Source organism: Lichenostomus cassidix, chromosome 1 (assembly GCF_008360975.1).
Source record: "Lichenostomus cassidix isolate B80296 chromosome 1, HeHo_3.0, whole genome shotgun sequence".
In the NCBI taxonomy this organism is placed as follows: Eukaryota; Metazoa; Chordata; class Aves; order Passeriformes; family Meliphagidae; genus Lichenostomus; species Lichenostomus cassidix.
The window spans coordinates 86,011,827-86,035,316 of NC_139479.1; the positions used below are offsets into that span (position 1 = coordinate 86,011,827).

Below are 23,490 nucleotides of genomic sequence, written 5' to 3' on the forward strand. Positions count from 1 at the left end.
TTCTATTTAGGTAATTTTTATTTAGACCTTTTCTTTACCGGGCATGGAGACATAAAAAAAGGACCACATACAAAATCTGCAAGTCTACAGTGATTTTTTTTTATTACTGATACATAAGGAATATGCTGGGACTAGTGAGCTCTTTGGCTAAGCATTAATATGCCAGACGCCATAACAGCTGAGCAGTTATGAAAGAGCTGGGAGTAACATTGTCCTTGTGACTGGTCCAGTGACTGCTCCATCCTGAAAACTTCCATTTCATCAGAGAAAGGTTCTGTAGGAACTAAATCGACGGAGAATCACATTCTTCCTGATGTGAAGAACCCAGAACAAAGCTCACTGATTATTTAACCTCTCAGAAGATAGCTTAGGTGGTTGCTATTGTGCTAATTCCTGTTGAATTTCTGTTGGGGTTGGTCTCCACTGGCAGCAAGCAGCTGAAGAATCCAGCATAAATCTAAGCACATAGTGAGCTACCATGTAGCATCCAAGGAGAAAAAGATAGGCCATAACTAGTATGAGAACCAAGATTTAGGTAGCTTTCCATTATGGTCTATAGGATTTCATTGGGTCCTGTTCCCAGCTGGGTAGAGAGGACAGTTCCACAGACAGCTCTTTCTTGATAGGCCATCCCCAGGCTGTAAAGAATGGAGCCAAATTCTTATTCACCTGCTGAGAAAATTTCTTTGCCCACAAGTTCATCTTAGATGCCTTGTCTTTTGGGATGGAGGACATTTTCTGGTAGTCAGAGAAGAGGTGGGTGAAGGGGTCCCAGCCAAACCCTTCCTGCAACTGATGGAAAAGAATACAGTGTAAAAACAATGGAGTTATCATTTCACTGGTATTATTGCTGTGTTACACACATTAGAAAATTCCACAAGTCTCTGCAGCACCTTTTAGAATGAATGTAAATTTAGGTGAAAGCATCCACCTTTCAGGCTTCAGAGCATAACTAACAGCACTAAAGCATAGAAAAACACGTCCCCATTACACTGACCTCCCAAAACAAACAGATACATTCGGAGTAGCCAGAAGTGTCAGCAACATACTATACAAGCTGCTGCTCTGGCAACTGGAAAAAGCATCAGAGAGGACACTGCTGGAATACCTAGAAGGAAGGAGCACAGGAGAATAAGGAGTATGGAGAAAACAGGAAGGAGAGATTATGAACAGGGCATGCTTTGGCTAAGAATAAGAACAAAGGAGATTCATACAGAAAAACTGCTGTTGTGGAATTTTAACTATTCTTTCATGTCACATTTATTCCAGCAGTCCTGTTAGTAACAGGAATGGAGATGGGAGACCCCAACCTACAACTATGGGTGTGGCAGTGAGGCAGTGGCCAGACTGGTAAGTTATTGGAGGAAAATTTCTCCTCTTAAAATTGTTTCACTCTGTATAAGTATTTTGATCTTCGTTGCATCAAAAAAACTCCAGAGGTTGATGCTTCAGCTTGACAATTCAGGTGCTTCTCTGGGATGTAGAAAAATCAGGATGAGTACTCCTCCAGTAAGTATCTTTTTGCTCATATAAAGTGTGAGAGCTCCCAGACAAGGGGGCTGAGAAATACGCACTTCACAACAGTCAGTAGCTTAAGCCATCATAATGGACATCTGCTTTTTCTCAGTTAAAATCAGGTTGAGTGCTCTCTCCATTAGGCAAATAGTTTCTAGGAGGATTAAGGGAAGGGGGGAAATCTCTATTGCACGCTTCCTGAGAGAATGCTCTTTAATCTAGGACAGGTTCATGTTTTAGAGTCTCGAGCACAGTGAGGGATCCAGTTTCATGTGCAGGAGGATAAGCTGAGCCCATCCTCTTGCCACTGGATGCACTATGCTGGCTCCACTCAGTGCACTGCATGATATGAACACCCTCATCTTTGTATGTTTTTTATAAAGGAGCCTGGCCATGTAACTCACCAGGAGACTGTTCAAAGCCTGGCTCTTCTAGACACTTTACAGTGCCAAGGCTTTTTTGACAACTAGCCCCATGTCCCACAGGAAATCTGCTGTGGATTAAAGAGCTGTGCCCAAGTTTGATCCTCCTTTTCCCACATTGTATAACAAGCAGCAGTTCCTGTTTCTCTTCCAGAGAGAAAGATTAATTGCACTAAGCTATCTCCCCGAGTGCCTAAGCCCAAGTCTGGGAAGGACTTCCTGCCCAAGTCTGGCAAGGACTTCCTGTCCAAGCAAAGGAAAGGTTTTCAGGAGACACCAGACTGTTCACCTCTCAAGTGCTTTCTGGACCCAAAATGAACTCTGACAGTAATCAAACACTTAAAAATCTTCACAGCTACACTCACCAGGCTGCAGACATCCCTCTGACACGGGCTTCATTGACCACACTAAGAACACACACACTTGTCCCTGTTACCTGCAGGTATGTCTCCAGAGCAGTCCACATGCTCCAGTCCTTTAGCTGAGCACCTTTCTTCAGATACTCTTTTATCCTTTCCTTCCGACACTGTGGCCTGAGTGCCTGATGGGCCTGATGCCTGGGAATGCCCAGCACCTCCTCATGAACATAGACAGACCAGAGGTTGCATGTGGCCTCTGTGGTGTGAGGGGGAAACTCCCAAGCCTGCTGCTGTTGATTGTGTCCCAGCTCATGGATAGGACCCCAAAGGCCAGTAGTTTTCATATGCTTCACGTCTAACATCTCCTTCACTGAATCCAGGTGGCCCATGATGGGGTAGCCAGCATGCATCCAGCCTGCAGGAGAGACAGGTAATAACATATGTCATTAAGTGCTCACCTCAGTGCTTCTTAGACATAAATGATTATTTTATGTTTTTTCATTTCTCCAGTGCCTTTCCTCCATCTCACAAAAACCACTTTTTTATTACCTTCAATGACCAACCTTTCCCCATGTAACATAAGGAAATACATCAAGTTTCACCCTAACAAGAGTCAAACAAGTAAACATAGGACTGAACTACTTCCCCTTTTTATACATAAACATACACCATGGTTGGACTGAGGTTGGGATTTTAGGATGAGTGGAACAGCCTGACCTTTGCCCAGAACACACCTGAACTCTCACATGCTGAGAACAGTTGATACCAAAACGACTATGCAATAATGGATTCAGCACCATGGCACTCCCTGAGTGCTCCTACAGAGTGTGGATACTGCAGGCCTGCACTCCAGTGGTCAGTGGTGTGGATGAGACACATAGAAAACATAGTTTGTCATGCCTCAGCCTGCCATACTTAAGCCTGTTCTTAACCTTGCAGGATAGCTATTCCATAAATAACTTCCCAGCAGGTTGCTAGACAAGAAACTTGCATTGCAAGGGATTTTATTATGTCTCTTTGGTGTCTTCCTCCCTAACTGGTCCTTCTTGAAGATTCCCAAAACTTCATCCAAGAGCCATGCCCCCAAATTCAAACACCTGTTGCAGCAGGGGATGAGCAGCCCTTTGCACTCACCACAGAGAGAGCCTTGAGAACAAACATGAATGGCAATCCCCCTCCTGCAGGAACTAGGTAACATGAACATGAATGGCCTGGAGCTGGTTTCTGCAGGTGCAGGGCTAGTTCAGAATCTGAACTTCCTCTTTTTTAATAAGAGGGATATATGCAATTAGCAATTACTAGCACCCAAAAAGTTCAGATCTAGAAATGTGAGTGAAACCACTTAGTCCACCCAAGCCAGAAGAAATTTTATGTCTGTAGAGTGTGATATTTTTAACTGGCATTTGCTCACTTAACACTCCCATGATGTGCCACAAATTCTTTCCATTGTAGCTTAGCAAAAGTTTAGGACATCAGTGTTCATGCCAAGCCCTTGTCTCATTGTGGGATGATGAATTTAACCAGTTTATTTTGAAAAACAACTGAGAAAATTTTTATGGCAAAGTTCCATGTTTACCATATAATTTGATTCTAGATCAAAGGCACTCACTTCATAACTGGAAAAGCTGGAGTGGGGGAACATCAGCTGCAAAAATACACACTCCTGGGCTTTGACAGCAATGCTGGACCTACATTGCCATCATCTCAGGCACACATCTTTTCAGGCTAAGCTTTGCCCGCAATAACCTTCATGGAGCCCACCTCCAGCAAGGAGGCACACAGAGGCATAAAGTTGTCACTGAACACATGAGAACAGTCCTGTGTCTGAGCCAGAGAAAAAATAGAAATCAGGTCACAGAGCTTCCCAGCTGTACCAGCTCTGCAGTGCGTTCAGGAGGGAGAATGAGTAACTCCATGTGAGCTAAAGCCACTGCAGTCAGCAGCTCTGCATCTTAACACACCCCAGCAGGAGAACAGCTGAGGAGACAACACCAGTTTTGGGAGCAGAGAGGCATCTGGAAAGGTCAGTATGTTTTTCAAGCCCTGCCTTACCACGTTTCCACCCTGATGGAGTAGCTCACAATTATGCAAGGGTCACAGCCATTTAACTCCTCACATATGTTCCCAGTCTGGTTTTAGCAAGATAACCTTGAAGGAACAGGCACTGCTGTTAGAGGCCACTTGCCTCTTAGCCCTGGAGAAGGCCATATGGCAATGAACCTACCACATGAGATCTGGACATCTGTTACAATCCTCTCTGGCCTGGGGAATTTTGCTGGTACAGCTGCCAGCTTGCTTATGGCCACCATGATGTCATTCCACAGGGTCAGCAGCGGCCGTGGGTCCTCCATGTGGCGGATGCTGTCAGATGGCACCGTCAGGATGAGATTCTCCACAGCCAGCTCTGCCCAGGGAGCAGGGTAGTGCCGGATACAGGCCTCCCACTGCCTTTCACAGGTCTCCCCTACAGCAACGACACAGAAAATAAGTCAAGCACAGCTCTGACTTCTGAGCACACTCACAGAGGTCAAGCTTGGAGAAAGAAACCACAGTCATGAAAATTTCTTGGAAACCAGTATCTGGTAATTGCATGGCCGAGGGTGGTGGCTGGTAAATAGCCAGTCCTCAAACTGTTCTTGGGAAGTCTCCTCAGGCTCTTTAATAGGAAGGAAACAGGAAAGGACTGGCATGTAACAGAGCAGCATAGTGAGAACAGATCCCTGTTTTCCATCAGAGAACGAGAAGCATTATGTTTCTCCAGTGTCTCATTTCTTCTTCTCCAGAAGAGATTTGCTGTTTCACGTAACAACCCTGGTTCTGTTCAGTTTGACAGAGAGCAAGAAGAAGTCACAGCCAGGAGAAGAGAAACTACTGGAAACACGGGAAATTCAGCAGAGATATCTTGCAGGGACTAGAGATGGCCATATGGGGGCACAGTAAAGCAGGCAGAGCACAAAGCATGCTTTGCTGTGGCAGAGATCGGTTTTCCTCTCCCTAACACAACCGTTTCCATCAGAAATGACAATTCCAAAAAATGTTGGTGTGGACAAACCCTGCCCTTTTTGTGAAAGCTCTTTCACCTACTTCCAGACACATAGCAGGCTCAGAGTGACTAAGTGACTTAGCCAGAAGCAGAGATTAATAGAATAATTTGGATAGAAGGGATCTTAAAGGCCATCTGGGTCCACCTGCCTTGATAAGAGCAGGGACATCTTCAACTAGATCAGGTTGCTCAGAGCCTTGCCCAATCTGACCTTGAATGTTTCCAGGGATGAAGCATCCATTACCTCTTGGGGCAAATTTTTCAGTGTTCCACCACCCTCATTGTATAAAACTTCTTCCTTATACCTAGTCTGAATTGATCCTCTTTCAGTTTAAAAGCACTGCCCCTTGTCCTATCACAACAGGTCCTGCTGAAGGGTTTGTCCCCATCTTTCTCAGATTTGCCCTTGGTGAAGCCATGCTGGCTGTCCCAAATCACCTCCCTGTCCTCCAAGCGCCTTAGCAAATCTGGGAGGATTTGTTCCATGATCTTCCCAGGCACAGAGCTGAGGATGATGGATCAGTAGTTCCTGGGGACCTCCCTTCTACCCTTTTGAAAAATGAGCAGAAAAATGAGAATCCCAGAGGACAACACAGTAAGGAAAATAAATCTGTTTATTCCTAAATCCAAGCATTTCTAAGACCTTCTTAAGCACAGGAACACCTTTACTTTCAGCCACTGGGACAGCAGTATCTGTGAGCAGCTTAAGGCAGAAAGCACCAAGGTAAACAAACCTACCAAGCTTGAAGAAAGGAGCTCTGACTGCCCCTTCCACCGTGATGGGCACCTTCCCCAGGACACTCTTTGCTGGTACTATGATGTAAATGAGGCCACCCCAGAGGCACGAGACGGATTGTTTCTGGCAGGCAACATCACAGGTGCGTATTACCACTGGCGCCCGTTTCAGCTCCTTGGCTTGAGAGAGGTCATCTGAGTGACACCCAACCTGCACCTGCCGAGCAGAAATGCAGGAACAGCTGGGCAAAGGTGTGCCAGGATGGCCTGGCAGACCTCAGGGCCCTGAGCTGTCTGCTGCAACACTGTCCATGCAGAGCCTGCGCACAGAAGCAGCCTTCTGACTCCAGCCTAGTTCAAGTTTTCAGCCTGTGGTGACCAGAAGCAGTAAATACAGTAAAGAAAAAAAAAAAAAAAGGTAAAGTTAACGCTCAGACAGTCTTACAGCTATATTCCCATTATTTCTCGCTCAAATACATCCTTCACCAGTGGTTTCTTCCACTGCACTGCACTTGCATTGATCTCTTCTCCACCCTTCACTAGCATGGGAGTCACTTCCTGTAACACGATTTGGAGAGATGTGATCACGACTGGCCTCTTTTAATTGTGCCTCTTCCTTGGAGCTCTTACAGTAAAACAGACAGTGTGTGGCTGCAGGATCAGACAGAAGCACCTGAGGTAACTTTGCATTTCAGCGGCAGGTAAGTCACTGCAAAAAATATCCAAGCAGGTAAGCATTTGCCTCTGTTGTATTTTGCAGAGAATAGGATTCCAAGTAACAGTGCTTATCTGATCTGGATACATCTACGTGAGCAGTAGTGACATCACTGTCAAAGGAATTTATGAGAGATCTGGAGAGGTGGAATCAAGTCTGGTTCACAGAAGGGCCCAAGTATTTATCTTGGGTCTCAAAATCATCTTGATCAGTTCTCTTTGCACAATAACAGAGCAAACACAACTGCCCTCAGGCAGCCACACTCAATTATCCCACCAGCACAGAATAGGAGGAATGCAAAAGAACAGAGTGAGGACACAAGGTGAAAAAATTATGACAAAGCATTTAAAGTGCCACAGGATGGCAGCAGTAGGAAAGGACGGGAAAGGTAGCAAAAGCCATTAAGGAGAAAACCCTTCTCCGTGCTATTTTTGAGCGCTCACCCGACAAATACAGAGGTGTAAACCCACTCCAAGCAGAGAGAGCTCACCTTCAGACCAGCACCGACCACCAGGCAAGGGCATGTTATAAGTGCTGTGTGCCCTTCGGGGAGGTAGAGCCCTGTGCTCCTCCAGGCTGTCTTTCCTAAAAGGTAAGAGAACACAGCTCTAAACAGTCAAGCACTTCTTTGTCCTGACCATTACAGATCCTGGAGATTTCAAGTTGCAACAGAAGAATATTCTTCCATTCTTTCCTTTTCCCTTGCTCTACACTCACAGAAGTATCTCGCATTTACCCAACCGGTCACAAATACAGTTTCAAAGAAATTAACAAAACCATCACACCATTAGCAAGCAAGCCCACCCAGATTTAAACTTCTGGAAATGTCAAGCTTAAATGTGCTTACTAATACCTTCTAAAAAGAATGAAAAAAAAAAAAGGATGCTGAAACCCCAACACCTCCTACACTCAGAGCCTCTTATCCCAAAGCCCTCATAAGAGGTGCCAACTATGGTGATATTACACATGGCTGAAGTTGTAATGGTCATGAAACATTTCCCAAATAACAGACTGACAGTGGCATCACATTTTTCCTTAGTGACTGGTCCAGCACAAACTGCAGCCCAAAAGAATTTTCATTTCTAGCTGATTGAAGTGATGAGAAAGACTCAAAAGACCATTCTATGCTGAGTACAGCTGTAAGAAGGGTATCTCACCATACCACTACAAATCAGCATGTTTCTAGACAGTGTTCCCAAGGAAATGCAAGTCTCCTCAGCATAAATCTCTTTAAACTTTCGCAATTTACAGTGCAAAACCATCAAGAAAAACCTAACCCAAGGAAAAATGTAAATTAGACTATATCACAATGTTTCACCAGTTCATCTCAGTTTTGCTGAATTTGCACAAAAAGCAGTTTTGAAATGGTGCTCAGGGTTTCCTAGTTTTTCTTTCTTTTTTGTTTATGTGAAATGACACAAATTCTGAGTATTTTCTGCTTTTGTCCTGACGCATTAGTGCTAAAACCAGTGAGCAGTTATTCCAGAACTTTTCTCTCTTCACAGCCACTGTACTCAGACATTGCCATTCCAGAATGGCCTCCTTTATCTCATTAGGACAATTTCGAAACAACTCCTCTAAATCATGTTCTAATACCAAAAAAATCTGTCTAGGGGATAAAGCTTACCAGTGGAATTTAACCCAGAGTTTGAACATATCAGTTGTGAGCAGGAATCTCAGCAAGCTGGTACAGATACAAGGCCTAAGCTTTGACAAATCATTCATGGTATAATTACTCAATACCGTGGTCTCAGTGGTGTAGTCAGCCCAAGAAGTTCCCATCATACTTCCAGCCTCTTGGTTTCACCCCCAAAATCAGATCTTCCTTCCATTGTGCTGATACAGCAAGATGTGGGACTGTGCTACAACTCAGGCTGAAATTACCTACATAAAAATATAAATCTTTTGCTTCAGACTCCCACTTCTTTGTAGGATGGCTCCATAAATGGCTGTATCAGCACAACTATGGCAATGTAACCTGCAATGTAGAGTCCAGGGTTTCTCAAAGAAGCTTTCTTGCCAAAGCCATTGTGCTGTGCAAGTGCCCTGTGGTACCACTTGTTAGGGGCTCTCCTCCTGCCAGTGCCCATGCATCAACAGGGAGGATGCAGGACTTTCATGGGGTGTTTCAGGGTGCTGAGATCAGGGCTGGCCACAAAAGGAGCCTGTCTGCCACTGCACTGAGGTCAGCCTCCTCTCAAGCCCGTGGTGAAATTGCACATCTACGCCCATGTTCAGACACACACAGACACAGGCACACCGAGGCCAGGCACCCCACTGATCCCAGCAACAGGATGCCCTGAGAGGAAGAGGGACACACTCCTCACCTGGGTTTGTGCCATCAATTTCCACAGTGACAGGGAGGGCACAGACCCCGGCAGCCGGTTTCTGCACCAGGACCGCGCCATCTGTCATGGTGAGGGACAGCTCGGTGGCCATGCAGAGCAGCGCTGCCTCCTTGGAGTTGCTCTTGACGGGACAGTGCCTGCTGACCTGCGGGATGCCACTCCTCCGGAGCACTTTGATGAGGATGCGGTGCAGCGAGGCGTACGCGGGGCAGTCCTGGGCTGGGATGTGCAGGAAGGCGGAGCAGTCCTGCGCCAGCCGGTGCAGCCAGCCCTTCAGGGGCTCCGTGGGCTCCCCACGCTCCTGCAGCTGCGTGAAGAGCAGCAGAGCCCTGCGGAAGTGGTAGTGCTCTCCCGGCTCCACGGGCGCGTACTTGGCCGCCGGGCAGCTCTGCCCCAGGATGCTCAGCCCCAGGCGGTTCAGGATCCTGTTGCCAGGATATTTGGCCACAGCGGCTATGCCACAGTGCTGGGAAGCCCAGTACCAGGCCTGGCCTCCCACCAGCAGGCCGCCTCCCTCGGCCACGAAAGCGTGGATCCTCTCGGCATCCCTGTCGCTGTAAGAAGCGCAGCAGTACACACTAATGCCTCCTGTCAGCTGCGACACCTGCGACTTCACCTCCGCCTGCGACAGGAGGCTGCACAGCTTATTCAGCTTGGGATCCACCGCCACCAGCCCCTTCCTGCCGGCATCCAGCCAGGAGACAGCATTGAGCAGGAATGTGGCCAGCTTCGGGGAGCACAGGTGGCTCTCGTGGGTCGCCACCACCACGCGGCCGCGGCCGTAGCGAGCGGCAGCCAGGAGGCAGCGCAGGGAGCTGTCCAGGCACAGCGGGAAGGACAGAGCTCCGTGCACCAGCAAGCTGGAGGGTGTGCCCCCCGTCACCAAATCCAGCTCCGGCACACCGCGCAGGAGAAACTCGGCATCGAGCCGCAGGTTGGCGTGGTGCCTGCAGAACAAGAGAGGTGCAGGTTAGCCCCCAGCCCGCAATCATTGGCACAAAATGACTCGTGTCACAGCTGGACACACGTAACTTAAGGAGTTCTTGATCTCACAGAATATGCTGAGTTGGAAGGGACCCACAGGGATCATCGAGTCCAACTCTTAAGTGAATGGCTTTCATAGGGGCATCAAACTCACATCCTTGGCATTGTTAGCACCATGCTCTGACCAACTGAGCTAATCTCTCTGGCCATCCCTGCTTCCTCTTTCTCCTGTACCCCAGCACATCATGCTGTCACTTCTTTAATTAAAAAAAAATAAAATCCATCAATATCTCATTTTTCTCCTTTTAAAGCCTGTTTTCACAGCCAAGGAAATCTGTAGGAATATCAGCACTCATTTAGAAAAAGAAAGTAGGTCAAAAGGAAGTTTCTAGATCTCTGACTTTGAAGAGCCACTTGAACATCTAAATACATTGCAGAAACTCAAAAATCAGACCCTTCAAAATTTTTAAACTGCAGGTTTAAACTGTACATATTGTGGAAACTGGCTTATCTCCTTTAAGAGAAACTTTCTCCATTTGCCCCACCGTAGCCTTTATCAACTAGGCAAGCCCAAAAGATTTCTCTGTGCTTTTTCCCAGGCTCTGCCACTGCTGAGAACTGAAGAAAGGAGTGCTGGGACAGATGGGCTACATGGACAGGCAGACACACAGCTAGACAAATAGTGAGTGACTAGAAGTTGGATTAGAGCCTTAACACATACACCTCACATTACCTCACATTGTTGGTCTCCACAATAAAAAGAGATTAGGCTGTGCAAGCTCTCTTATCTCTGCTATTTCCATATAACTCCTATATGTCACTGTGGAGAAAGACATGCTGAATTACTCTCATTTGCTCTGTGTACACTTTCCCCTGGTTCTTCCAAACAGTTTCCCCCCAACACCTGTGAACTATCTGTTGTTACGTGGCCATTGCAGCCAACTCAGTGAGAATAAATGATGCTGCCCTTCTTCATGCCCACAGGAGAGGAATTTAATCTGCAGCTCTTCTTTGGTTATTACTTTACTGAGGCCCTTTGTCACACAGAGCATGTGCCCAGGCATATGGCACAGCCCCTGCCTCAGACAGGAGTCTGATTATCTGCACACAAAGCGGGCAGGAAGGCTCAGACATACACAGCTGTTGTGTTACACAGAAATTAGACATTTAAATTTCTCTGTGGCTCTGTATTCAACCAAAATCCCCACAAAAGACACCTGAACAAAGTGTAATTCACCCTTAGTTGAATTCTTGTTAACTGTGCCATTTGAATTCTTGTTAACTGCGATGCAATTTTTTTCTGATGAATTCCCCACCCCTCTTCCTCTTCTGTGCCCTGTGCACGAAGCAGTGGGAACATGCCTGTGCAGTGCAGGTGGTAACAAGAAGCAATCAGCAAATTTTAATTAAGCAACTTAATTTGTGAGCTGTGCCCTAAGAGTTTCACTGGATGCAACAGCAGAGCTCTCTACTACCTTTACTAGTAAACAACAAAAAAGATCAAATTCCATTAATTGTTTGAAAATATTAGAAATTCAGTATTCCATATACACAAGGAAAAGGCTGTGAAGGAAAGACTTGTAGGGAATTATACTGTAATTGTTGTAGCTTTCACTACAGTGAAATGAAGGTGCCACACAGAGGAAGTGCAGCATTACTAATGCTCCTGGGAGAACCTGCTGTGCCTTGTGTAACTCAGCAGAAAGTGGCAGGAGAAAGAGCCTGGAAAAGCCACTGGCAAGGGGTGGAAGATGGCAGTGCAACATCCAGGACTCCAATGCCTGGTCAGCTGTGCAATGTGAGTCATAACAGCCTCAAGTTTTACACCTGATAATCCTGGACCCAAAGGGCCAAACTGGAATCCCAAACAAACCAGGAGCACTGAGATTTCCTGCCCAGTCTGTGTCAGAAGCTGAGAAGGCAGGAGACACCAAGTCAGCTCTGTCGAGCTCCAGGGTCTTACCTGCAGAAGCAAATTCCTGCAAGAAACAGGCTAAACAGGTTTAGCAGCTGTCAGCCAGAGCCTGGCCCAGAGGGCTGGCCTGCTGCTTCATCTCTGAGCTGGTGTTCAGCTGTGGGAAAATTGCCCTGAATGTAGAGATGTGTGGGGAGAGGAAGAGGAGTTCCTCCTGTCCGTGTTTTGCTGTGTTTCACTCAGGCATGCTTGATCAGGCAGGCTGCTCTAAAAGATGGCTCTCCTCATTTCCTTCCCCTCAACTGCATTCCCTGGGCCTGACACTGCTGCCCTGGAAGCAGCTGCAGACAGCATTCCTTCCAATTGCAAAGAGGGAGAAGGTCCCCCTTTCAACTGGAAGGCAGCTGTTGCCTCCCATCCTGACCATTAAAGAACCAGCATTCACCACCATCCTCACCTCTCACCTCCCAAACCTTCTACAAACAACTCACCTGCATACCCTGATCAGTGGTTTAACGTGAGGGCAATTCAGATACTCACTGGACAACTAATGGGATCTTGGGAATCTTCTTGGCGACTTTGAAGACACCTTTTTCCACTGCATTTCCTGTGAAGTACACGCCAGCCACGCTGGTCACCTGGTTCCCAGGGAATTCAAACAGCACCTTCTCCTTGCCATGTTGACTTGCCCAGTACCAGGCTTGGCCTCCAACGAGCAGCCCTCCACCCCCTTTGACAAAGTCCACGATGCCTTTGGCCCGGGAGCTGTCATAGGCATCCATACAGAACACCCCCAGGGCTGGGCTGAGCTCTGCCCCCACCTGCACTTGCATGCCAGCCCCAAGCAGCACCTGGGACAGGGAATCCAACCGGGGATGAACCCCAACCAGGGCCTCGGGGCAAGGCTTGAGCCACGCCACAGCATTTCTGAGGAACTGGGAGAACTTGGCGTCCTTCAGGATTCCTTCATGGGCAACAACCACCATCCGGCCCTTCCCATACTGTGAAACAGCGATCAGGATCTGCTTCTTAGCGCTCAGGAGCACCGGGTAGGCATCCTCTCCAACAAGGAGCAGCTCACAGGGAACAAAACCTCCAGTGAAGTCCCATGGCCCGACACCATCCACTAACAGCTCATAGGTGGCAGAGGGGTTCATTGCCAGGACACTCCTGTCTGGTGGAGAAAAGAGCAACATCCATCGCAGTAAAGCTCAGCAATAAGGAACAGCTGTAACAACTCCATGGAGCAATTGTTTTTGTTTTCTAGTAGGAACTCCAAACAAAGAGGAGTCAGATTTGTGGACACAGCTTTTTCAGGGATTTGTTTTGTTTTGTTTTGTTTGTTTGTTTGCTTGTTTAGTTTTGTTATCACACTATCATTTAAATGGAAGTGATAAGTATATCACAATTATGGAGACAAAGTGACTGTTTCAACAAATTCCATGGAGGAAAAGAGGGAAATGAAGGTATTCACTTTCCCATTAACAATTTATTTAAAGAGGGAGAGTGCCAGAAGCTCCAGGAAGTCTACTAGGAGCCTGCATGGGGGAGGTGATTTACACGGGAACAGCCAGAAAGTTAAACGTCTGTATCAATACAATGCACAGGATAATTCAAACATGCAGTTCACATTTTAGCTCCTAACTGACAGAGCTACACACAGTGGTTACAACATGGTATTCTAAAGTTGTATTTTTCTACCTCCATTTAGGCACTATAAGGCCCTGCTTAGTATTAGGAGGTGTTGTGAGGGGGAGGAGAGTCAGCAAAAATGATGGAGATGATCAGCTTCCCTGGAATAACTGTCAGTTTAAGGCACACAATAGCCGGGAGAGTAGGTCTGGGCACAGGAGATTCATGCCCTAGTTCCCTGATCCAAACTGCTTCACAATCTCAAGAAATTAATTTCCCTTTCCCATAGCTTTGTTCCATCTATTTTGCAATCTCTGAAGCAAGAAGAGTGGTACTGACCTTGATTGCCAAGCCCTTTGAGGTCTGTGAGTGACACGTGCTCCGTTAAGGCTCCTTTGGTTTGAAAGTTTGGCTCAGCTTTTCCCTGAAGTTGTCTTCTGCTGAGCTAGGGCAGCTGTGGCTGTGCAAACAGGAAGTCTTTGCTGTATGAGAATGTGATCCAGTCCCACCCAGTTTTGTGTCACTCCGGATTCAGAAGAGTGACTTTGAGCACAATACCTACGGCAAGGGAAGGGGTGTGGACCTTTCCCTGGAAGCATCCCGTGCCTACACCAGGCTTCACACACACTTCATATTTGGCTACCCTGAAAGCAAATCCTTGCTAACACAGGAAAATGGCAAGTCCTGGAGAAGCTGCATCCTTGATCTGGATTTGTCACAAGCCCCAGGGTGCTTAGAAACAGCAACCTGATCACGAAATGACAGTATTGCTTATCCTCTGGACATGCCTGGAAGCTCTGTTTTTCAACAAAATGATCGTGGGACTCCACTGTTGTTTTGCATATGATTCATGAGTCAAAGCTGCTGATTAATGTAGGACAAAAATTTCACTGCCCAGTGACTTAGTGCTTGATTTCTGGCTTAGTCTGAATCCCAGCTTTGTGTCCCTGGGTTTGAAGATGCCCTACATGTAAAGGCAAATACTAGGTCTAAGTGCTTTAGGGTATTTTACTGCGACTCATGCAGCAAAGTAGTTACACAGCCTTGGAAAATACTAAAGGTCTTTTCGGTGGCTTCTGTGAATTTAACACTAATGTACCTACACTGGCACATTGACCATGATGCAGGGGAGAGGAAAAGCAGGTGGATAGTTTCAGCAACTCATTTTAAACAATAGAATCACGGAACTTCTGAATGGTTTGGGTTGGAAGGGTGTTTAAAGAACATACAGTTTCAAACTTTTTGCCATGGGCAGGGACACCTTCCACTAGACCAAGTGCTTAAAGCCCCATCCAACCTGGCCTTGAGCACTTCCAGGGATGGAGCAGCCACAGCTTCTCTGGGCAACCTGTGCCAGTGTCTTACCATCCTCAGTAGAGAATTTCTTCCTAATATCTAATTTAAATCTGCCCTCTTTCAAGCCATTCCCCCTTGTCCTGTCACTACATGCCCTCATAAAAAGTCCCTCTCCAGCTCTCTTGTAGCCCCCTTTAAATACGGGAAGGGATTCTAAGGTGTTCCTGGAGCCTTCTCCGGGCTGAACAACCAAGCTACCTCAGCCTGTCTCCATAGGAGAGGTGCTCCAGCTCTCTGATCATCTTGGTGGCCTCCTCTGGACTTGTTCCAAGAGGTCTGTGTCTTCCTTGTACTAGGAACCCCAGAGCTGGATGCAGCATTCCAGGTGGGGTCTCATGAGGACAAAGCAGAGGGGCAGAATCCCCTCCCTCACCCTGCTGGCCACTCTGCTTTGGATGCAGCCCAGGGCACAGCTGGTTTTCTGGGCTGTGAATGCACATTGCCAGGTCATGTTGAAGTTCGTGTCAAACCAACACCCTCAAGTCCTCCTTGGCAGGGCTGCTCTCAAGAAATTCTCCACCCAGCCTGTATTCATGCTTGGGACTGTCCCTCACTTATTCTACATGGGAACAACCCACAGGACGAGGTTTGATGTAAGCCCAGTAAACTTCTTAGCCCCCACCTTTCTTCTTATCCCAGGATCTGAAAGCTAACATCCTACACTCTCGACCTAGGAACGCTGGCATTCATCCAGAACAAGGCGTGGCTGTCTTGGAAAGGATTTGAACTCTCTTAACTGAAAGCAACTGTGACGATGTGAAAGAATTCCCAATTCCTATATTATCACAGTTTCTCCATTTCAGTTGTATTAAGCATTTCAGACTGGAGAGAAGGAAGGAAGAGCACACATTAGACCCAGAGCAGACACAACTACAGATGATCTCCTCTTTCTTGAGAGAGAAGGGAGAAAACTCAGCAGGGACAGAGAACATACATGTCTAACAAGAATTGAAGGAAGCTGCAGAAGACTGAGATTAATGTCTTTCACGGTAGTTAGGAGGAAACAACTACTAGACCTGACCACACACAGAAGAAAGAGGAAGATCTTGGCTCCTATTTGCCTTCCTTCTTAATGTGGAAGTAAAAATTTTCAGCGACAGTGTCTCGATTCCTTGCCTTCCCTCCTGTCCCAGGAAGTTCCCACTCTCTGCAGAGCTGCAAATACCAAGAGTAGGTATTGAAGTATACATTTATAAACCCTGATGACTAATTCTCTCCTTGCCTTTCTTCTGTCTCTGGAAAAGGGACAAAAATGTGATGGGAATGTAATAGGGCTTCATTAAATGCAGACTTAAGATTCCATCATCTGCAGTCCAAAAGCCATCACACAGAGGCAAAAGAGATGTGGTACAAAGGAAGGAATATCCCTTGGTTCACTCAGGAAGAATATCTGTGAGACAGATGACCTGGGGGAGCTGTAAAGCTGAGTATGGGAACAGATTTTGTGTGTCAAGTGGTCAATCACTTTCGGGTGAGTCTCTAAGGTCCCCATAAAACATGTGAGGACCTCCATGAGTAAAAATTATGGGGTTGTGCAGTATCTGTGAGCTACAGGACAAAAGAGGCAAGACAGGCACCGAAGTGTCTCACTTGTTAAGAACACAGGCAGCCTAAGTGAGTCAGACACCCTATTTCTAGGGATTTGGCTGTTCTACCTCATTAGGGTGGGCCCATGGGTTTTCCAGTCTTTCCTCCCTTTAGATTTGCAATCTAGCTGTCTGCACAGTAAATAAGAACCAAGAATGCTGCAAAGTCTGTTGGCAGTAAAGCACTGGTGGACTCTTGCTTCTTCCCATCTTTATCAACAAATTGAGCAAGAAGAGGAATGCTGATGTTTGGCATTTGCTGAAGAAACAAAAATACTTGTTTTCATTATGTCTGTTCAACAGCAACAAGGTTTGAAACTGAAAGAGGGTAGATTTGGATTTCACAGATTTGGCTATAAGGAAGAAATTTTTTATGGTGACAGTAGTGAGACACTGGAATGGTCCTAACATCCTATCTGAACTTCCTCTGACACAGCCAGAGAAAAGGGACGGAGAAGTGGGAGGAAGCCAAGCAAGAAAGCTTGCATGGGAAAGGCAAAATTAGAAAAAAATACATTAAGAAAACCTTTCCAAAGTTGCATAACAAAAGTAAAAAAACCCAAAGTTAAATATGTCTAAGGGAAATGGAGCCAAAGTAGATTGGGTTGCAAATTACTGAGAACTCTAAAATTAGATCAAGAAAGTAATTGCCAAAGGAAGCTACTGTAGGTATTTACTTAACAATGACAGTCCTAAGATTTATTAGGAAACAGACTGAAAATTGATAAAAACTAAAAAAAAGGTTTTTTAAGTAAAAGTGCAGCAGAATCAATCAGGCAATTGCCATGTGTAATCACTGTTATTTGCATTATTTTCATGTGGTACTTCACAGCAATAGATTACAAAACATTACCATTTTCAAGCCTCGTAAATTGTTGGTGTGGCTCAAGGAAAAAAACAACATGAATTGACCATCCTATCTGGTGGTGTTACCATGCATATATTAGGGTACACTCACTGGCTAATGGGATGCAAAGAAATAGAAAATCTGAATGTCTAAACATACATTTGTCCAGTAATCTTAATTGCTTTCAAGGCAAGGAAGGTACAAAATGAAAGCAGCTGATGAAACATGACCAGGTATTTTAAAATTATTTTGGCATTTGGAAAGGTAAATAACATCTTAATTAAAATTAATTTTACTGAATTTCTCTGAGTTGAAAGTAAGCTAATGAGCTATGATTGGTAAAGACAGGGATACCCTGAATCCTAAGAGATGTCTATACAAACAAATGCTGTTTGGTCTTCTTGAAAATCCATACCTGTGATCTAAAAAGGACAGCATATATCACATAAATGAAATCACCAAATAATAGAAATCAATGTACAGAAGCACAGAAGAAATCATAACCTTACTAGAAAACAATTTTTTAAAAAAATGAGACCTTGCCTAATTGCAACTCCTGCAGCCCGTAGTTGTAGAAAAGTGTTGACATCTGTTGGTGAACAGGGAGCAGAGCAGCTCAGAAATCCCTGGGAAATGCAGACACAGAGCTCTTTTCCAGTCTGGTGCTGGAAGGGTTGAGTCTCATTTGCATGCCTGCTGTAACTGCTCAGATCACTCCCCTTTAAATGTTGCTCGGTTTTAAAGCAGGGGATGAGTGTAACATCACTGCTTTTATTTGAAAAGGAGCAGAAAAGAGGTCTGAGGCTCTTTCTATGTGGGCCAACACATACAATCTACTGCAGTCCACAGTGATGTGGTAATGAATATGGAAAAACAACTTTATTCCTCCCAAACTACAAGGATGGCACAGGATTTGATTTGCTATATCCTGTTGGGGAGTGAGGGAAAGCAGGGATAGCAGGACAACTCAGTGAAGCTGAGACTGAAGAACAGGCAGGGTATAACTCAGGTGATGGGCAGCTTAATAGTGTATCACTGACATCTCACACAAAATAGGAGTGTAGGGTTAGACTGATGAAGGTTTGTGCCACTGCTTATTGCAACAAAAGAATGTGCAATTCATAAACTGGCATTGCTTCTTTCTTATCACCGTTATTTTTCATAATGCAGCAAGCAGAAATAATTAAAGCTATCCCTGATCTCTTAAGCCATATTTTTTTCCAGCTCAGTGTAAGTGTGACACACCAACAGATGAGCATCTAGGGTTTCTTTTGGATTTTGAGAGTGAGCAAACAATCCCTCAAAATAAATGTATGCCAAGTAAAAAAAAAACCAAACTAGGGTATTTAGTTCTTTGTTACTGAAGCTGGATAGATATTTACAATCAATCAATGTTTTAAAGCCTTATTTCAAATAACATGGGTGCAGAAATTATCACTCTTGCCCATGGTGTATGAGCTACCTTTTTGGTATTAGTTTCTCCAGGAAACCCTTCACCACACTCAAGCCACACTGGGTCGAATTTTGTATTCCCTGGCAGCTGATGTCCTGCTGATGGCTGGCTGGCAGTCCACCTGCCAGCTGGTGGCCAGTCTCAGTCAACACAGAGTGTGTGGCTTCTGCCTTTATTCCTTTCTTACACCCTGTGCCCAGCCCTTTCAAGCCAATCAAGCGTGAACCCAGTGCTCATGATGAGCTCGGTTTCAGTTCCTGTTCCAATCATAAATGAATAGTCAGGGTCACTCCTTTTTTGGTTATTCTGTGTGCTGTTATCTCGAAATGTCATCTTTGAGCTTGTACAGACACGCATTCCTCACTGCTTTTCCCAGTTCTGGGGAGTCTGTCGTGCCAGCATGACCAACCCAGCTGGGCATGTGAACTTGCAGGCCACAGCCTGTCGTGGTGGGGCTTTGGTCAACCCACCCAGTGCAGGGACTCAAGCCATGGCACACGTGGGAAGACAACCCTTTGACAGCCCCCCAAAGGTCTCTCCTTCTAGATGGGCTCTAGGCCACCTCAAGTCCTGCTCTTGCCTGTGCAGGACCTGTTAATAAAGCTACATTTCAGCTGTGTTGCCCTGTGCCATCTTCTATTTTTTATGCCCAAACCTTGTTATCTTTAGCAAGTCTTTACATAAACCTATTCCTAAATCTAGCATGTTGCTGACCAGCTTTAGATGGGCCTCATGTCCTAGTAGGCTGTTCCAGACTTGCTGCAATTTGTTGTTTTTTCAGGACATTTTACTGCTCAGACTGTTCTCTGCTGCCTTGGGCAATCATCTCACTTGTCTTTTACTCTGCCTGAAAGCTACTGCCAAAATTTCCATTTTCTCTTCACCTAAGCATACCCATCAAGTTCTGAAATCTTTTCTTTGTGTCTACAATATATCTTCTGAGAACAGGCCTGACATGAGGCTCCTGTACAGTGCTGGGGTACTATAAGCAGGCTTTAAAAGAGGCTTAAAAAAGAGACTCTCCCGACCTGCCTTCCCTCCATCCATACCCTAGCAAAAGCATTATAGCACTGACATCACCCAAAACACCCACTGTCTTTTTGCTGCTGTCTCTGTCCCCTTTTCCAGAAAGCCCTGCACATGCAGCCCTCCAGGGAGGCCCTCACACAGTATCTAGGCAGTCTTTCAAAAGTTAGTAAGGAACCTAGCTTGCAGTACTTGGTTTGAATTACTTACATAAGAGCTTGCAATACAATGTTGAAAACAGTGGGATGGCTGGAAATACGAGATGTCTAACATCTGTAAGTGATCTCCATTGAAAGATCTCCTTTCCTTTCCACTACTTATCACTTTATTAAACTTGGTTCTAGCATGTTTGGCAGTTGTAAATAATTTGGCACTAATTACAAATACACAGCAATTTTTAAATAGTGGATTATGAAGTATAAAACACGTGGCTGAAAAAGTACCAGTCCCAAAAAGAAACTTCACCACCAAACATAAGAGAGAATGACCTGCAAAGATTTATTTTAAGCGAACATACAGTCGGTTTATTATTAGAAAATTCAGACAAAAAAGGATGTCAGATGAATTGAGCATAAGAGAACTTGTGTGCTAGTGCTGACTGGAGATTTTAAATTTAGCACCATAGAGACTCATTAGATGAAAAATTATCTGTGTGTTTGCTGCGCCTCCCCCAAAAATACCTGCTAGACTTGCTGGACCAGAACCAGCTTTGATGCTTCTGTTCATGTTCCTCAGTGTATCAGGGTCTAGAGTCTATGCACACAACCAGCTTTGTACCTCCTACAGATCTAATCTGCAATCAAATAACTCATCCATGTTAAATTGCAAATCGAGAGCAGCTAGAAGCTTCTAGACCAAACACACACAGAAACCGCAATTCTTCCCTTCTCTGCCTTCTCCCTACTGACTCACTTTGAAAGTAAACTAAAGTGTACCTTTGCCTGGGGTTGAAAAGCATGTTCTCTCTCAGGGGAAACCTGTAGATTTTTCCGTTTACAGCCAGCTGCCGAAGTAACTACAGGTTATTTCAGTCTCTTTTGTTATTACTTTCCTTTGGCACCGGCAGAGCCCACCTCAGGCTGCCGGAGTCGGTGTGCACCAGGCACAGGCGCAGCTTTATGCTGGCACAGAGCAGCTCCCGACTGCACGCTCAGGTCAGATGCAACCGGTATCCTCCCGGAGCCAGCTTACACTCCAGGGATTTGCACTGTAGCTGCCGCGACACGGCAATGCGGCTTGGAAAGGCAGCTCCGGGACACGGCGCGTCCCCCCCCGCGAGCTTCCTGCCTTTCACCTTCTGTCGCCGCTTTTGTCACCGACGGCTCAAGCATCCCGCTGCGGACGGGCGCGCAGCAGGCGCTCAAGCACCGCGCGGCTCCGCACCGCTGCCCTTGCCCGGCGCTCCGCGGGAGCTCCGCACGGCCGCGGCTGCGCAAGCCCGGCACGGAGCGGCGGGCGGAGCTGCGGTGCGCCGGCCCCGCGCCCAGCACCCACCGGGAGAGCCCCGGGAGACGGTGGGAAGGAAAGTTCAAGAAGAGCCGGGAAAGGTGCCGCCCTACGCGAGCAGTGGGCAAAGCTGCGGGACCGGGGGCGGGTGCTAAAGGTCAGCAGGGGAAGGTTGAGCCCGCTCAACGCTTTTGCTTTCGTTATTTATGGCCAAGGTGATGGAAAAGGTTCTAGTCTGATTTTACATCTGTGGATCTTGCAAATGACACGGCCGGAAGTACCATACCAGCCGTGAGGCATGTACAGATGTTCAGCAGCCCAGAATTAGGCTAGTCTGCTAATTCCTGCATATTTGCACCAATATTCCTCATTTTCGGAGGGAGCACCTATTTTTATTTATGCATCCCCAAATACTACAGCAGCAGGGTGACGCACCGAACGCTGCCACTTTATCTGGATGGGTACAGATGGGCAAGCCGTAAAGCGTACACTCTGCTGCCCTATGCGTGTCTTTACCTTTCCTGATCCTGGGTAACAAATGGTTTTCAAGCACATGGCTCCTAGTGGGACCCCAACCAAAGGATGCCCGAGCTCCCCGGGCTGCATGCTCGCTGCCGGCACGGTGCTTCCGTGCCCACTTGTACCACCTTTCCTGCGTGGGGGGCGAAAGGAATGCAAGCCCACGCATCTGCACAGGGCTGCTAAAACGGAGGGGGCAGGAGGCTTAGTTTTATTTTAAGCGTAGCTTACAGTAAAACTTGCCCAGGGCAGGGCGCAGCAGCTCCTCCTCGCTGCCGGGCTGGGCTCCCCTGCATCCCCAGCGAGAGGTGGGCGCACCTGCCCTGCAAGCCCAGCGCTGGAAAAACGCGCCCTCCCTCCTGTCATAAATAAACTCGTCTTCCTCCTCCTCCTCCTGTTCTTCTCCTTCGCCCCCCAGCGCCCCGGAGTGTATCGCGGCCAGGCGGCTGCCTTACCCCCGCCCCGCCGGCGATGGCCTCTCCGCCCCCGGGGGCGACGCACACTTTCACCCCGGCCCCTGGCACTGGCGGGCGCTTTGCGGCAGCCCCGCGGCCGCTCTAGAAACTTCTCGGTCCCTCCCTCTCCCCTCCCCTTCCTCCTCCTCCTCGGCGACCAGGGGCCGGCGCTGCGGCGAGAGCAGCAGGGAAGGAGGCGTGCGGCGCCCGCCCCCACCCGCGCTGCCCGGAGCCGGAGGCGCAGCCAGGCGCTATCGCAGCCCCATCCCGGCGCCCAGCGCAGCACCGATCCCGCCAGGCGGCCTTTCCCGGAGCAGAGGTGGCAGCGGCAGGCGGCATGACGGCGGAGGAGATGAAAGCGGACGGGGCTCCCCTGGAAGGGGTGGACATCACTCCCAAGCAGGATGAGGGCGTTCTCAAGGTACCGGGCTGCTGTTCCCCATCCCCACCCTCCGCACTAGCTCGGAGGGGTGCCGCGCCGGCGGGGAGCGGGGCCGGAGAGAGGGGCTCATTCCCTTTGGCCTGCGAGCGGGTGCTCCCCGGGCACCCCGGCCCCAGCGGGCCCATTGTGTGCTCCGCGGGGAAGGGGCCGAGGCGGTCCCCGGGCACGCAGGCAGGGCTGGCGCAGCGCGGGCGATTAAACAACAGCGGCGGGGAGCGCGGAGGGCGGGAGCGCGCCCCGGCTGCGCAGGCGCTGCCCCGCCGCCCGCGGGAGCTCCCACGCGGCGGCGGCTCGTCCCCGCTCCTCCCGGCGGCTCGTTCCCCGCTCCTCCCGGCGGCTCGTTCCCCGCTCCTCCGGCTGCCACCTCCCCCGCCGGCAGAGCTCGGGGTCACGGGGGAGCTGCGCAGGGAAAAGGCGCTTCTCGCCGCGCTGGGGCTTTTCCCCGCGGTTTGGAGGGGGAGGCGGGCCGTGCTGTCCGCCCGGCTCGCAGCGCGGGTTTTGGGGGTCCGGGGCCATCCCGCCCCCCAGCACGTGTCGGGGGCTGGGAATTAAAGATGGAGCCCCGGCAGCACACGTGTGCTCGGTGCCCGTCCCCAGCGGGTGCCCGGCGCTGCCGCCCTCGGGCTTCGGGCTCCTCGGGGAGCGGGCAGCCCGCGGGGTCCCGGTCCGGTTCGATCCGGTCCAGTCCGGTT

General features: G+C 47.9%; 2 protein-coding genes across 4 annotated transcripts in view; one reads left to right on the forward strand and one right to left on the reverse strand.

The window, feature by feature from the left end:
• On the reverse strand, window positions 1–22,467 carry TCAF2 (TRPM8 channel associated factor 2). 3 transcript variants are annotated; one of them, XM_085067411.1, is made up of 9 exons: window positions 22,357–22,467; window positions 14,008–14,128; window positions 12,577–13,210; window positions 9,117–10,084; window positions 7,280–7,374; window positions 6,078–6,291; window positions 4,521–4,760; window positions 2,374–2,711; window positions 1–792 (listed from the first exon to the last, which is right to left on the reverse strand). In XM_085067411.1, the coding sequence occupies exons 3-9, from the start codon at window positions 13,191–13,193 to the stop codon at window positions 547–549; spliced, it is 2,718 nt and encodes a 905-aa protein (XP_084923537.1). In that variant the 5' UTR covers window positions 13,194–13,210; window positions 14,008–14,128; window positions 22,357–22,467; the 3' UTR covers window positions 1–546. The 3 variants fall into 3 exon arrangements, with proteins under 3 accessions (XP_084923537.1, XP_084923545.1, XP_084923526.1); XM_085067419.1 differs by lacking the exon at window positions 22,357–22,467 and adding an exon at window positions 21,010–21,351; XM_085067400.1 differs by lacking the exons at window positions 14,008–14,128; window positions 22,357–22,467 and having other exon boundaries at window positions 12,577–13,232.
• FKBP4 (FKBP prolyl isomerase 4) overlaps window positions 21,413–23,490 on the forward strand; it is a 21,039-nt gene continuing 18,961 nt past the window's right edge. Inside the window, exons 1-2 of the mRNA XM_085067430.1 lie at window positions 21,413–21,539; window positions 22,518–22,777. Of these exons, the coding sequence (XP_084923556.1) occupies window positions 22,694–22,777 (84 nt within the window). The 5' untranslated portion in view covers window positions 21,413–21,539; window positions 22,518–22,693. The remainder of the gene's footprint in view (window positions 21,540–22,517; window positions 22,778–23,490) is intronic.